The sequence below is a fragment of the Littorina saxatilis genome, linkage group LG3 (genome assembly GCF_037325665.1).
Source record: "Littorina saxatilis isolate snail1 linkage group LG3, US_GU_Lsax_2.0, whole genome shotgun sequence".
Classification (NCBI taxonomy): Eukaryota; Metazoa; Mollusca; class Gastropoda; order Littorinimorpha; family Littorinidae; genus Littorina; species Littorina saxatilis.
The window spans coordinates 68,477,181-68,493,512 of record NC_090247.1 but is presented as its reverse complement, the minus strand read 5'-3'; the positions used below and the strand labels follow the sequence as shown (position 1 = coordinate 68,493,512).

The following is a 16,332-nucleotide window of genomic DNA, read 5'->3' as shown; positions in this document are numbered from 1 at the left end:
ATGCATCATTATCCTTCTCCGGTCGTCAAGCGTTTGCGGCCTCTTGCGTTACAAAGCAGCGTGTATACACTGCCTCAGGGCGAGCCGGCTCCTCTAGTGAAATACGACACCGCCAATGCAATAGACGATGATACAACAGAGCATGTGTTGTGTTCCTTGCAGGCTTTTTGTGAAGAGCGGTGGGAGGTGATGATGGTCATCTCACAGCTGGATTTCAGGAAGTACCTTGACAATGAAACCAATCCCATCTCTGCTGCCAGAAATCAGTCTGCTAGCGCTCGCCTCGCTCGACCTGCACAACTTGGGAAAGGCTACCAAGATGGAGACTTTGATGTTCTCATGATTCACCGCTACCATGGGCTGGTTGTCGGGGAAGTGAAAGGCGTGGGAACCAATAAAGAGAACATACCTAACTTCAAGGACCACCTGGTCAAGAAAGTCCAGAAGGGCATGGAACAGCTCAACAAGGCAGAATCTGTGCTTCAGCATTTGGTGTCGGACGTCGCCCCGATTGGCATCTTTAAGACGCTGTTGCTGCCAAACATCACTTCACATGAGCTCATGCAGGCTCTCAGTAATCTCAGTAATCAGGTATAAGGAATTTAACAACTGAACAAGACAAAACAAAATTTAAATAAATATATGAATATAAGTATAATGATAAGCAACATAGGATGGTCATGGATTCTAATCCACTGTTACTAAATTTACCAAATATTCAGAAAGTCATCTCTTCATTATAATATATATATGGCATTTCAAGTGCTTCTTGTGATTTAATGCTTTTTTTTTCAACGGAGTGAGAAACCTTTAACTGCAAGTAATAGATCAAAAAATAAATCTAAAACATCTGTCTAAAAAGAAAAATGTAATACAGCATTATAAAGTAGATAAGTGTGTGTTTTTCATTTTTCATTTTTCATTTTCATTACTTTTTTGTCCCATCGCTGGGAAATTCATTGATTTTTTTCAAAAGTAGAAAGCTGATTTGCATATCTATATATATATTATATGTCTGCAGAATGTCCAAAAGTGTCTGGGCACCAAAGATCTGACAGAGGCTGCCAGTCGATGCCTGTGTGGAGATCAGATGCCAAGTATGTCGGATCTGCATACTCGTGTGAACAGTGATAGCACTGCTCAAAGTCAACCGGCAAGCAAAGCGCCAGGGTCCTTCAACCGGTCTCTGTCCCAGATGTCCACATGGTGGAAGCACCTCACTTCGCACAGTGCTGCAACAGCCGCCCACATGTCGGACACCGTCTATGATCAGCTTCTGGCCAGGTAGGTTTGCTATCAAGAAAATGCTTACATGCATGTTCAGGGATGTTGCCAGGATGTAATTTATTTTATTTTTTAACAGCCACCCACATGTCAGACAATGTTTATGATCAGCTTCTGGCAAGGTATGTTTGCCACCAAGAAAATGCTTATCATGCATGTTCAGGGATGTTGCCAGGATTTAATTTATTTTATTTTATTCAGCAGAACTGAAAATCGCTGAACTTGCTTGCTGGCCGCTGCGCTGCTACTAATGACTTCGGTCCTCGCTCTCTCTCGCTCTCTCTCGGACTCCCTTATCTGTTACCATTGTTTCATTCCAGACTGCTCTCCTTCACTCATCACCTCCCCCCTGCCCTCCAACCCTCTTCATTCCCCGCATTCGTTCCCACGGGACTCTGCTATCACTTCCTCCTGCATTACCTCTACTGACACCTCCTCCCCCCCTCCTTTTGCTGCATATCTGTCTCGTTTAAATAGAGTTTATGGTCGCTGACCGCTCCCTCTAAACTCACACTTAAACTACTCACTAATGCTCCCCCCCCCCCCCCCCCTAGCTGCAATTGTAGAACACTAGGCAACTGTCCCTGGCTAATACACACACGCATACAGACACCGTCACACGCGCGCGCGCAGACACACACACACACCTACACGCACGCACGCACTGCACACACACACACACACACACACACACACACAGACTCGCGCTTCCGTACCAACATACGTAGCCAAAAGGTTTATTTGATTTGGGCCAAGTAACGAGGGCAGTTTACTTCAGAGAAAAAATACCATCTGACAATGACCATGAAAGATAACATTGTACAGAGATAAATCCCAAATAGGAAGTAATTAACACTCGTTATTCCGCCCAATTCAAGAAGTGGTAATATTTTGTTAGGATTGTTATGTTGTAATAGTTGAAGGTGTTTTGCGGACTATATGCAATCTATACGAGTCAATCACCTTGGGCGGCAGCTGATCTAAGTAACCTAAGTAAGCAGTGCTTTTCCAGTCCCCCATCACCTTGACGATTTCACCCGGCACGCCACAACTCAACGCCCCCGCGGCGCCGCCCCGCCAGAAACTGTGACTAGAGAAATCCCCTCCAGCAACAGCAGCAGTTACACGCAGTTTCTTATTGAAATCAGATCCTTTGATCGGAAAAAACCTGCGCCTTGGGGCCCATCGGTCCCAAAAACATGAAACATATGAGTCACTGCGGACACTGGGCATAAAGGATGTGAAGGGATTGCAGGAAGCCCTTTTTGTTTCCACGGAGCGTTCTTTACGCTGAATTGTCTTACTCCATTGAAAAGTTATTGACACACTGTCCGTCTCCAAAATCACCACGCGATCTCGTGTAAGCTGCTTATCGGGATCAAGATTCCCGTTGTCCTGGAACAAGTTCGATTTTTTGGAGAACTCCACAAAGAAAAAACACACCAAACACGCCGCCCAAGAACACAATGTCTTGTTTACAATGTTTACATAAACATTATTCGCATCCTTCATCTGGAAAGAAGGAACACAAGGGCTTGGTCAGACATATGATCACACAGGTTCACGTTGGGGGGTCTCCCCCGGTGCCAGAAAGTCAACAGCCGCACTAACTCTTCGCGCCGCCTAGGCTCGTGAAGACGTGAAATAGTGTCAGCCATAATGTTTACACAACCGGCCACATGCACCGCCGCAATGCTACAGTTTACTTTAGCACATTCCCATGCCATTTTCCGAAGTAAGCTGTTGACATACTTATTAGTAGATCTGCCTTTATTGATAATTGATTTTGTCACAGTGCTATCAGTATGCACAATCACTTCTTGTCCGCACCACATCGGTGCCCATCGTGTCACAGCTTGTAACACAGCACATACTTCTTTAAAGTTTATGTGTAAATTGTTCGCTGCCGGCATGTCTTTTTTTTAAAATAGGTGTACTGCCAGTCGCCCTGCCAAAAGGCACCTGCTGCAATATTACATGCGTCCACATGGACATGCTGTTTTGCATTGTGGAAATAATACACTGTTCCATTAAATACATGCATAAAAGAAAGCCACCATTGCACATCTTTTTGGAATTCGCTAGAAAGCTTTGCTTTGTGCCGCTGCTGCTGAAGGGGTTTTATTGTGTCCAGTATCCGCCGCAGAAAGAATTTTCCTCCTCTGACAGCTTGACAGGCCCAATTAAGAGAACCCGCGATGCTTTGAAGCTGAGTTTTTGTCGCGCGCTTCTTTCCTCGAAATTGCAGTAGTCGCCGCCGCAGTTGCTGCAGTTTGTCACTTCCAAGTGACAGAGTGTTGTTTCGCGTGTCGATGTCGACTCCAAGAAATGTGATACGTTGGGTGGGCCCCACCACCTTCTTCCAGCTAATGTTGAAGCCTAGTTCCCTCAATAATCTAATCAAAGAAAATAACATGTCGTTGCACTCCTCTTTTGTTGCTGCTACTAAAAGAAAATCATCTATGTATGCTAACACACCAGGCATGCCTCTCCTGGCCATGCACCTGCGAATTGACTGTGAAAGTCTATGAAAATGTGACGGTCCTACATTGCTACCAAATGGAAGTCGACTGTCAAACAAATAAGTCGGTCTGTTTTTACCTTTGAAATGCCACTTGAGTCCCGTTACACAATAATCATCCGGACTGATGCACACTGAGCGATATGCGGACTGCAAGTCGACTTTAGCACACCAATAATCTGTCTTCGCTAAGGCGCACGCATCAGAGACTGTTTGAAACTTCACTGACTCAGGGATGGAGTAATCGTTCATTGCCCTACCTGTTGGTTTGCTGGCATCATGAATTAGCCTAACGCTACCATCTTCTTTGGGGATCGCGGCTAGTGCGCTTACGACCGTTGGCTTCTTACTTGCCACTATATAATTTCCTTTTGCTATTTGATCTAACAGTTCTTGTTCTACCACGTCGCGATGATCGTACGCTGATTTATGATTGCTTTGTTCTGCTGCTAACACACATGTTTTATGTTTTTCTGTTACCCGAAAACCGTGCTGTATACCGTCTAACAAAAATTCTCTGTCACAATCGCCCTCTAGCACTGAGTGCCACATTTGAGATTTTGCACTAATAGATGCATGATTTCCCAAAAATGCACAGTCATGAGGATCTAATTGAGGGAACGGGCTGGAATAGGTGGGGCCTACCGTTGTGTTGTCAGTTCGCTGCGCTGTGTCCTAGGCACTGGTGTTTGCTGTCGCCTGGTGGTCTTTGCCGGGGTGCTCCTTTCCACACGTGTCACACACGTGTTCGAACCTGCAGCGGGACCCGTAGAGGCATGTGCCTTTGTTTGTGTACTGCAGGCACACCTCCTTCCCACTGGGTCCCACAGGTCGTCGAATACCGCCGCTTCCCGTCATGGCCTTGCCGCTTTTGTTGCCAGGAACTTGTTGGGCACGCTCACGGAGAATCACTGTGGACAGGTGGGGGTTGGGGGTTCCCCAAGCAAACCCGCTGGTAGACTGGCGCTTCCTGTACTCGTCATCGTAAAGGAGCACCGACTGCCAGGAAAATCTTGCGCCGAGCTCGCCCACCATCTCTGTATAACAGAGGTAAGCTTCGTGGTCGAAGTCCACGGCGGTGTTCATGAGTTTTGCCATTATTTTAGCATTTGCCACGATCCAGTGGCAGGGGGATACTTTCTCCAACTTTGATTTGTTGGCCAGCTTGAGCGTGACACCTCCCCCGAGTGTCACCTCTTCCTCCACCGCCATAGAAGCCGGTACGAAGTCAACAATTCGTAAATAAGTCTCACCTGGTGAAGCAGACTGTATGGCCATGTTGCCAAGAAGACCCTGGAGCGGTGCCACTTGGTCGGCAGCACGCAACGGCCCTCCCCCGTACTTCTGTTGCAGGTCTGCCACTGCCGCTTTTAATTCCACTATGTGGCCTCGTTTTAACTTAAGGCTTTCCAGGTCCTTTTCTCCTGCATATTTCAAGGCACTGAGGCTTGTGAACTCCTCTTTTTCCAGAACCTCAATTACAGGTTGGGGCAGATTTTTTGCCCAAGAAGAAAAATTGAACTCCATAGTTTGCAGAACTGAAAATCGCTGAACTTGCTTGCTGGCCGCTGCGCTGCTACTAATGACTTCGGTCCTCGCTCTCTCTCGCTCTCTCTCGGACTCCCTTATCTGTTACCATTGTTTCATTCCAGACTGCTCTCCTTCACTCATCACCTCCCCCTGCCCTCCAACCCTCTTCATTCCCCGCATTCGTTCCCACGGGACTCTGCTATCACTTCCTCCTGCATTACCTCTACTGACACCTCCTCCCCCCCTCCTTTTGCTGCATATCTGTCTCGTTTAAATAGAGTTTATGGTCGCTGACCGCTCCCTCTAAACTCACACTTAATTTATTTTATTTTCTAATAGCCACCCACATGTCGGACACTGTCTATGATCAGCTTCTGGCCAGGTAGGTTTGCTATCAAGAAAATGCTTACCATGCATGTTTAGGGATGTTGCCAGGATTTAATTTCTTTGGTAAATCTGTCAAAATGCCCTTGAAAGTGTCAGCAATTTTTTTAAGTTATAGGCAGTCCTTGGTTTCGCCTTGGCTTTCCCCAAAATGGCAAAGGTTTGGGGATTTAAAAAAAGCATGCTAAATGACATCCCTGCATGTGCATTTTTTCCATTGGGTGTAGATTCTGATTTTTTTCTGTTCAGATAATGTATGGTGGTACCGGTGATGTGAAGTCACTCTGATGAGAGAACACCTCCCAATAAAGGACACCTTCTCTTGTCCCTTTGTCTATTATTCTGACCAAAATGTACCTGTCATTTTGGTCCATAGGGTGTTTTTGTCGCAGGTACCACTGTATCATGTTAATATGTGTAATGTTAGTATTGCTCATGATTGACCCCTTCACTGCCACAGTATAACAGCATTTTGGTATTGCTGTGTGCCAGGGCAAAATTTCGCTTTCTTCGGTAGGTTCACTAATCTGTTCACTGCTCGATAATTTATTGAGATATCTCTTAGATCTTTGGCATGTGTTTTGCTTTCCCCTTGGCTATTAGTATTATAGGATGACATGATCATTGGACTTTGTTTGTGATTGTTATAGTAAAAATTGATATAATGACCTTTTTCGTCAAAAATTACAGTTTCCGGACTTACACACACACAGTGACACACATTGCAGCACGTAAAACCACACAAAACACTGCTAAAACTGGTGTCAAACATCAGGTACTCACATTACAGCCCATAAAAGTATTCTTCTGTGTGGTAATCCATAAATCACTTCTTGTAGAGCTTCCAGAACACTGTATCGCTTGAAAACAGGTCTACGAGTTGAGGTCCGACTTTCGGCCGCCATTGTGAATGGCGAGAATGCTAACACAGTTTTCAACACGTGGTAGCAACTTTAGTAACTTATCCGATTGGTCCATGGGAAAGAATAATAATAATAATAATAACAATTACTTATATAGCGCGTAAACCTCGTGGTGACGAGCCCAGAGCGCTTTACACTTACACAATCATAATACAAACAAGGAAAGGGAACTAAATCCGAATAAATTCAAACATGGTCACACACACCCACACACGCACGCACACACACACGCACACACACACACACACACGCGCGCTCGCGCACACACACACACAATCTTTCTTTCGTCATTGTCAATGTTCAGGTAACCCGCAATGTCATTCCATGTACGCATACGTTATTCTAGTACAACACACGTCTTTAGAACCCCAACAAGTACTTGGACAGTGGTTACCTCCCATTTAGTTTTCAGAAATGTCCTGAAATGTTGGTGACACAAATCCCACGTATGAGATACGGTTATGGGCGTACGACAAACCAAAAATGACCACGTATTACATACGGGGTGGGCAGTGAAGGGGTTAAGCAGTTCAAAGCAACGAAAACTTCTGTAGCAGCATTTTTTGGAGAATGGAATCACTCCGAATGTGTGTATGCTCTGACTCCAAAACAAAAGTAAATTTCAACTTTTCCTTTGATTCATATCAATCGAAGATTTATTCATCTTAATTTGTTACTGCAAGTTATTGGTTTAAATTCAGCATCTTTAACAAAAGTTTATGCAGAGAAATTCTCGAGACAGTCATCAGACCAGTATATGTTCTGTTTCAGGTTTTGTGGCCCAGCCACTACAGTGGAAGTACCAACGGTGACAGTACCACGTAGAGCGCAGAAGAAACAACAAAAATTAAATTCTGCAACCAAAGTCATAAGGACTCGAGGTCAAGCCGTGGCAGAAACTGGGTTAATAATGTCGCTATTGACCCTCTACCCGGAGCAGATCAGGCTACTTCAGGATAACAACCTTCAGGTTATTCACCTGTATGGACCTCCTGGAACTGGAAAGACTGTAATCTTGGTACTGAAAGCTTGTCAGTGGCTGAGACAAAGAAAACCAGTTCAAGTGGTCAGTTTGTCTGATGAAAGCCGGTGCATTTCATACCTGATCCAAAGGCAGTTGGAACATATCCATGGGAGCAGTTCAGAAATCCATCTTCATGTCATAAAGAGCCCTTTCAACGTGTTTGACATTGACAAATTGGCCAGTGCTGCAACTGCTGGGGAACTGTTTGTCATCGCTGATGAAGTTATTCCAGTAAAAGGGAGGTAAGTAAGAGTAAACAGTATTTTCAACAGTTTAGACTGACATTTGTTAAATGCAAAAAGGGTAACAGTAATTTTTGACTGAGGAACAAAAATGCATCTTCAACAGATCTGTAACCTAGCTTGCATGGAGAGCCGTTGGTTCCTGTTGTTAGAGTTCTAGCAGTAGCTAGCAACCAGCAGCAAATGTCCTAAAGTGGGAACAAGCAATACTTTTTTTTGACAACCGATTGTATGCAAGATGCGTGGGTGTGTGTGTGTGTAAGCGTGGACCTGTAAGCAAGAAGTTGGCAGAGAGTGACTGTTCGGATGCTCAGTATTCTTGTTATCGTGTCTTTCTTTTTAATTGTGAGTTAAAATAAGATTTCTGTCTCCAGATCTGAAAACCCTTCATCACATGAGCACACTAAATTTGAATCCTTCATCATCAAACTGAAGAAGAAGGTCCCTACTCTTCACCTGTGGTGTGCCAGCATTCGCAAACTGGTGAACAGCCCTCAGGACTGGATGATTCAGGAGGAACTGACCACTCCTCTCCGTTCTCCACCGGTCGTGACTAGAGAAGTGTCCAAGTCGGTGGGTTTGACCAGCACGAAAACCATCCCCCCTTACTGCATCAGGTTCGTCCCCGCAGCGACTGACGGACCGGCCATCAAGTGGCTGAAACACAGCAAGGAACCTGGCCATTCCAATGGTCAGCCCATGAATTGTGGGGCTTGCGGAGAGGCCATCATGGAGCTTTTACTGGAGCTTGGCGTTGGCAAAGAAGGTAAGCTTAGCTGGGGTGTGCACGACTGGCTGTCTTTTTTACATTTAGTCAAGTTTTGACTAAATGTTTTAACGTAGAGGGGAGAATCGAGACGAGGGTCGTGGTGTATGTGCGTGCGTCTGTCTGTGTGTGTGTGTAGAGCGATTCAGACTAAACTACTGGACCGATCTTTATGAAATTTGACATGAGAGTTCCTGGGCAGGGGTCGACACTAACTTATTTGGCCTGGGGCCACACTGGCCCCAGAGATGGAAATTGCTGGGGCGGAAAAAAAAAATCTGGGGCCCACTCTCAGTATTCACGTGCGGCAATGCATTGTCTGTTTTTCTTCATCGTACTGAAGCCAGGGAAATTCTTTCAACCATTTGACATTGAAATTACGACAGCGCTTCGCGCTTTTGGCTGCATCGGTCTCCTTTTTTCGTTTCTCTCCACCCTGTTCTTCATCTTCATTTGACCATGTCTTTTTACACCAGGGATGTGTCGCCACATTTTGCGTTTGGCATTTGAAGGCGATACTTATCTCTCACGCTAAAGAGCGCAATCTGGGAGTTATTTCCCTTACGACATTGTCCTTCGACGATTTGAATGTGTTTTTTTCTTGACTGCGGCATTGATCGTAACGCAAATTTCAGTGACGACTTTGACTGGCGATTTTTAGTGATTGGCTCTGCTGGCATTAGAATTTTCGGTTTGTCATTGTTGGAATTTATCCTGGGGCGGAGTGGGCCCCAAGCTTCGGCAATGTTTGGGGCGGAACACAAAACTCTGGGGCGTTCCGCCCCCCGCCCCCGCTAGTGTCGAACCCTGCTGGGTATGAAATCCCCATACGTTTTTTTCATTTTTTTGATAAATTTCTTTGATGACGTCATATCCGGCTTTTCATGAAAGTTGAGGCGGCACTGTCACGCTCTCATTTTTCAACCAAATTGGTTGAAATTTTGGTCAAGTAATCTTCGACGAAGCCCGGACTTCGGTATTGCATTTCAGCGTGGTGGCTTAAAAATTAATTAATGACTTTGGTCATTAAAAATCTGAAAATTGTAAAAAAAATATTGTTTTTATAAAACGATCCAAATTTACGTTTATCTTATTCTCCATCATTTTCTGATTCCAAAAACATATAAATATGTTATATTTGGATTAAAAACAAGCTCTGAAAATTAAATATATAAAAATTATTTTCAAAATTAAATTGTCGAAATCAATTTAAAAACACTTTCATCTTATTCCTTGTCGGTTCCTGATTCCAAAAACATATAGATATGATATGTTTGGATTAAAAACACGCTCAGAAAGTTAAAACGAAGAGAGGTACAGAAAAGCGTGCTATTCTTCTTAGCGCAACTACTACCCCGCTCTTCTTGTCAATTTCACTGCCTTTGCCGTGAGCATGAGCGGTGGACTGACGATGCTACGAGTATACGGTCTTGCTGAAAAAATTGCATTGCGTTCAGTTTCATTCTGTGAGTTCGACAGCTACTTGACTAAATGTTGTATTTTCGCCTTACGCGATTTGTTTTTCTCTGATGCAGAGACCTTACTGTTTTTAGACCTACTAAATAGACGGGCGCAATGGCTTGGTGGTAAGACGCCGGCCTCAAAAGCGGAAGGTCATGGGTTCGAAACCCGGCCGCGCCTGGTGAGTTAAGGTGGAGATTTTTCCAATCTCCCATGTCAACTTATGAGCAGAGCTGCTAGTGCCTTATCCCCCTTCGTGTGTACATGCAAGCACAAGACCATCTGCGCACGGAAAAGATCCTGTAATCCATGTCAGAGTTCGGTGGGTTATAGAAACACGAAAATACCCGGCATGCTTCCTCCGAAAGCGGTGTATGGCTGCCTAAATGGCGGGGTAAAAACGGTCATACATGTAAAAATCCACTCGTGCAAAAACACGCGTGTACGTGGGAGTTTCAGCCCACGAATGCAGAAGAAGATAAAGACCTACTAAATGTCTGAGGTCATAAAAAGGGAGGACCTTAAAAATTTAGGTTCCTTAACCAATATTATAAATGGAAAATCTGAGAACTGTATCTCCTGTAAAATGAACTTTAAAAGTAACTTATTGTCTATACACAACATGTACTTAGCCCCCCCCCCCCCCCCCCAAAAAAAAAAATATATATATGTTAGTTTAGGATAACATGACATAAAAAAAGATAAGGTCGGTCGGTCGGCTTTTAAAAAAAAATATATTATATATATGAGCCTTTGCCAAAAGGTGCCATTTCGGACCCATGTATTTTTGGAAAGCAAGTGTAATTAACTGGATTACCCCAACATGTTTACATGTATTGTGCTTTGAAAAAGGGAGTTTGATGAATGCTTTTTTTAATGTTTTGAAGCCTGTTGTTGTTGTGAATGTTAAATAAAAAATAAAATGTTTTAAACATACACCAGAAACGGCCCCGAAAAATTTTGGACATTTTGGTGTCCTCGGGAAATTTTCGATTTTTCATGGTCTGCATCACTTTATCGGTTTTAATCAGCGTATTTCATACAGTCTAAGCATGCAACTCTTAGTAGAATGTGCAACAATCGTAATTAGAACCAGAATTTACCGAAAACCTCGCCCAGTAAATACCCGGTTATTTTCGAAGGCCTCATGTCCGCAGACCAACTTGTTTACAGATTCGATTTTCGCCGGTCTTGGTGCTTTGAATGGCCGCCATTTTGGATGAAAACGATAGTTTCGTGTTCGAGGAAATAAAAGCAGTGTGTTGCATTTGAGTCAGAATTTGCGAAGTTATTGTATCTAGCAGCTAAAAAGAATCGATGGAGTTTAATGTCCGAAAGTAACGTTTGACACATTTTGTTATTTTTGCAATTTTCACAAAGAAGTTTCGCGAGTATTTTTTTCAAAAGCGTGGAAACCACTAGCTTTGCTTCTTTGGCGTTTCCGGTCACCGATTCGATTAAAATCATGGAGACGACGAGCCGTAAAGTTGAGAAAATATTGTACTGTCTGTTCAGGGTAAGGTGTAGATCTATACGTAACGTTTGACACTTTGTAGATCTAATGTTTGACACTTGCCCATAATTCTTCTCCCGACGAATTGAATTAGCTTATATTATCCCATGACCTGCCTCTTTATCTCTGTTAGCTGAGGAGGTGATTATTCTGAATATTCCATCACAACCATATGGATATCCTATGGATATCCCATCACAACCGAGTTTCGATCTCAACTGTCATTGGTCATTGTCTTTGATTTCAGAGTACAATTGAATAATTTATGGAGGTCATCTGCATATTCAGAGTTTACAGATGGACTACTTTTTACAATTAGTCAAGTTTTGACTAAATGTTTTAACGTATAGGGGGGAATCGAGACGAGGGTCGTGGTGTGTGCGTGTGTGTGTGTGTGTGTGTGTGTGTGTGTAGAGCGATTCAGACTAAACTACTGGACCGATCTTTATGAAATTTGACTTGATAGTTCCTGGGTATGATATCCCCAGACTTTTTTTCTTCATTTTTTCTTATAAATGTCTTTGATGACGTCATATCCGGCTTTTCGTGAAAGTTGAGGCGGCACTGTCACGCTCTCATTTTTCAACCAAATTGGTTGAAATTTTGGTCAAGTAATATTCGACGAAGCCCGGACTTCGGTATTGCATTTCAGCGTGGTGGCTTAAAAATTAATTTATGACTTTGGTCATTAAAACTCTGAAAATTGTAAAAAAAAAAAAAAGTTTTTATAAAACGATACACATTTACGTTCATCTTATTCTCCATTATTTTCTGATTCCAAAAACATATAAATATGTTATATTTGGATTAAAAACAAGCTCAGAAAATTAAAAATATAAAAATTATTATCAAAATTAAATTTTCGAAATCAATTTAAAAACACTTTCATCTTATTCCTTGTCGGTTCCTGAAGAGAGAGAGAGAGAGAGATAGAGAGAGAGAGAGAGAGAGAGAGAGAGAGAGAGAGAGAGAGAGAGAGAGAGAGAGAGAGAGAGAGAGAGAGAGAGAAAGAAAGAAAGAAAGAAAGAAAGAAAGAGAGAGAGAGAGAGAGAGAGAGAGTGAGAGAGAGAAAGAGAGAGAGAGAGAATGAGAGAGAGAGAGAGAGTTTGTTTGTTTGTTTGCTTAACGCCCAGCCGACCACGAAGGGCGGCCACACACACACACACACACACACACACACACACACACACACACACACACACACACACACACACACACACACAAAACCCGACCGACTGAATATGTAAGTGATCCACGTGTGAAAACCAAAACATAACAGCGCGATGACAGCCAACATTTCTATCCCCGACTGACAAACAGTAACACTGCATGCAAACTGACTTGGGTCAACGATCAAACCAGCACGGCCCGAACTGAATTTGTTGCGCTGCCATTATCGTGCGCAATTCTGGTAAAAATATAAACCCGGTATGCCGAATTGAGTATAACGAAAGTCGATGTCATATACATGATACACAAGGATATTTTAAAATGACTTTCAAAATGTAAAAGCAGATAGCAGACCTTTTTATAAGCAATTTGAATGACTGAATGTCTACATACAAGTCGAATGACGCCGTCCATTATGCTGACAAATGGGAACTAGCTATGCGCATGAATTCATTGACATGAATTTCGACTGCGGAGGCTTTTGGCAAGCTGAAAACAGGCACGGGCAGGTTTTAGTGGAAAAAGTAAGTGTTTTTAATGAAAACGTCGGAGTAATGGGATAAATAGCTTACACACTCCGAGTTCTGATTATCTTGCATATTGTGTAACCTATATACAACTGCTTGCTACTTTTGGAGGCAAATTTGATTGAAGAAAAATTCGATCCTCTGTTTTTGTTAATATCCGTGTTACGATTCAGGATGATACGTTCATATCCGTGCAACGATTTAGGAGGAGACATATATGTCCTTGTAAATATTGTAGCCAAAGCTGAAAAAATGCTTTTGGGTTAGCAGGGGGAAGGAATATTTTCATGAGATTGTTTTAACACCACCCCCCCCCCCCCCTCCCCAACATAAAAAAAAATCAAAGTTTTTTTTTTTTAAATTTGGATTTTGCTAGGATTTTACGTACAACTAATTAAAAAAATTCGATTTGATTGAGAACCTTGTTCCAGATGTACATAGACATTAGGTTAAAACTGTATTCTAAATGTCTGTTTGAATATTGTAGTTATTTTTGACATTTTCATTGATTTCATGTCCACTGACTCCATGTAACACGTGACAGGTAGAACGCAGATTTGACCTGTTTTGAACATGATGTTACTTTTTTTGTGGTGCTTTGATGTTCCATAATTACCTAATCTTCAAAATATGAATGTATCCTAAAGGTCTATTTAATATCACAGTTGTCATTTATAACATTTTGAATAATTTCATGTCCACTCACACAGTGTAACATGTGACACGTAGAATGCTGTTATGACTTGCTTTTAACATGTTTTGCTATTGTTTCTGTTTTCATATTCCATAAATAACCTAATCTTTAGATTGTAAATGAAAAGTTAGTGTATGTATAACATTCTGGTTGTTATTTCAAATATTATGAATATTTTCATGTCCATCAATATTTTTGTAACACGTGACACCTACAACAACATGTTTAACTAGTTTGAGCAAACTGTAACAACTTTTAGGGATATTTTTAACATGTGTCAGTGTTTCTGTTGAAGTGTTATATTTTATTTTAGGGTTTATACTTCTTGTGGTTACTTAGCAGAAAGTATCAGTTTTGACTTTTATGATGTTTGAGCGTTTTGCGACATTACGTGACACTGCATTCAAGATTTGGCTCCAAATGTACTTTTAAAGACTGATAATGCTTCTGCAGGGTCTGTTTACTAGAAATAAATCATTACCAGTTGTATGAAATGATATTAATGGCTTCTGTGGTCAGTTTTGTTGCACATGTGGCTTTTCTCAAAATTGGCGTTTTATGGCATATTATCAAACCGTACACATTTCCCAAATGCACAAACCATTCTTTTATTACACAAATGTGTTCATCAAAGACTAATGTATCACTTAAAACACCAAAAAAAATCAACTGAAAAGGTTTAGTTTGTCACAAATGTCCAAGCACCCCCCCAGCACCTTTTGGCAAAGCCTCATATATATATTTTTAAGATTTAGTCGAGTTTAAAGGAGGTGACTTTCCTTAGTCTCGGTATGGTTCGCAAAATGCGCCAAAAGTTGATTAAATTACATATCCATACCCAACTCACAAATAGCAATTAACTCTAGTTAGTTCAGTGCTGGTAACGCTATACGCGTCCCCTTGGTAACCAAGGGAGACCACTCTAAAAAAGAAAGTGATCCATCCCATAATGCCAGACTATCAACAGTCCGACATCCGTATGCGCGCGCATACGCCGCCATCTTATCATTCCACTCTCAGCGAGCGACGTGTCTGGTCGCGTTTTGTTGTACGCTCCGGCTGTGTTCAGCCTTGGTCTTTGTTTCCTGACTTTGACTTCGCCCCTTGGTCTGCCGCCGAGCTTTGTCAATACCCTGGCTGTTTTTGGGTGAGAGCTTTCTTGTTTTATGTAACTTTGGCGACGTTTCTGTCGCACGTTTGTAAACTTGTAAAATTTTTCAGTTTCGAAAAATTTTTGTGAGTTCGCTTTGACATGGCGGTGTGCGCCAAGAATAGAACTAGTTTGAGACAGGCTGCTGCTTCAGCTTCTCCGGCTGCTAGTACTTCTTCCTCTAAGAGAAGTTCTTCGTCTAGAAGGAAGAGTGATGGATTTTCCGCCACTTCTCAGATAGAACCGGGAAATGTAGGATGTGATGTTGATGTTGTTGTTGACAAGCCTTCGTCCGCCATTTTGTCCGCGAAGAAGGACAAGGTCACACGTAGTGATAAGGATAAGGATGTTGTTTAACCGGTTGTTTCGTCGGGGGCTCCTGGTGATTCAGGTGTGTCTCCCGCCGATATTGCGTCATTGCTTTTGACTTTAAGTACACAGGTTTCTACTTTGGCGGCCGATTTGTCGTCGACGAAAGCAGAGATTCGCGCACTTCCGGCTGGCGTCTTTGATGTCTCTTCGTTGGGTAGAGTCAGGTCTTCACCGACTCCTTCCACTTCCGGTTTCGCTTCAGCTTCCGCTGCGGCTTCCGCCGTGGCTGCTCCTACCATGGTTCGGGCGGAAGTGCATGCATCTCAGCATGGTGATGGTCGACTGGTGTCCCTTCTGCATGAGCCGGTGCGCTCTAAAGGTATGTCTTCCCCACAAGTTACCAGGTTCTCTGGTGACGGTGGGGTGCGATCACAGGAGAGAGTAGCCACGTGCGTGGTGAAAGCCCTCCTGCAATTTCTGGCCAATGGCATCGCGCCGGCCCAGCAGTTGCAGGGAGCCCTGTGAATCGTATGAACTCTGCATATACCTCTGATTCAGTGTCGGGTATGCCGGTTCTAATTCCGTCCCGAGGGACGGATGGTGGGTGTGACTCCGAGGACTTTGCAAGTCTCTCTGGCGTTGACCCACCTGGCTGTGAATCGTAAGAACTTGCATATACCTCTGATGCAGTGTCGGGTATGCCGGTTCTACTTCCGCCCTGGGGGCAGGAAGTTGGGTGTGTCTCAGAGGACCGCTGCAGGCCTGCAAGTCTCTCTGGTGCGCATCTACCTGACTACGATGGCGAGCAGGAAGGGTGCGTCCATGGTTGGA

The 16,332-nt window shown here is 43.2% G+C and overlaps 1 protein-coding gene across 1 annotated transcript; it reads left to right on the top strand.

Moving 5' to 3' along the window:
- Positions 1 to 7,422: 7,422 nt before the first annotated feature.
- Positions 7,423 to 16,026, top strand: LOC138960982 (uncharacterized). Its single transcript, XM_070332604.1, has 3 exons — positions 7,423 to 7,908; positions 8,283 to 8,674; positions 15,764 to 16,026. The coding sequence occupies exons 1-3, from the start codon at positions 7,553 to 7,555 to the stop codon at positions 16,024 to 16,026; spliced, it is 1,011 nt and encodes a 336-aa protein (XP_070188705.1). The 5' UTR covers positions 7,423 to 7,552.
- Positions 16,027 to 16,332: the final 306 nt, after the last annotated feature.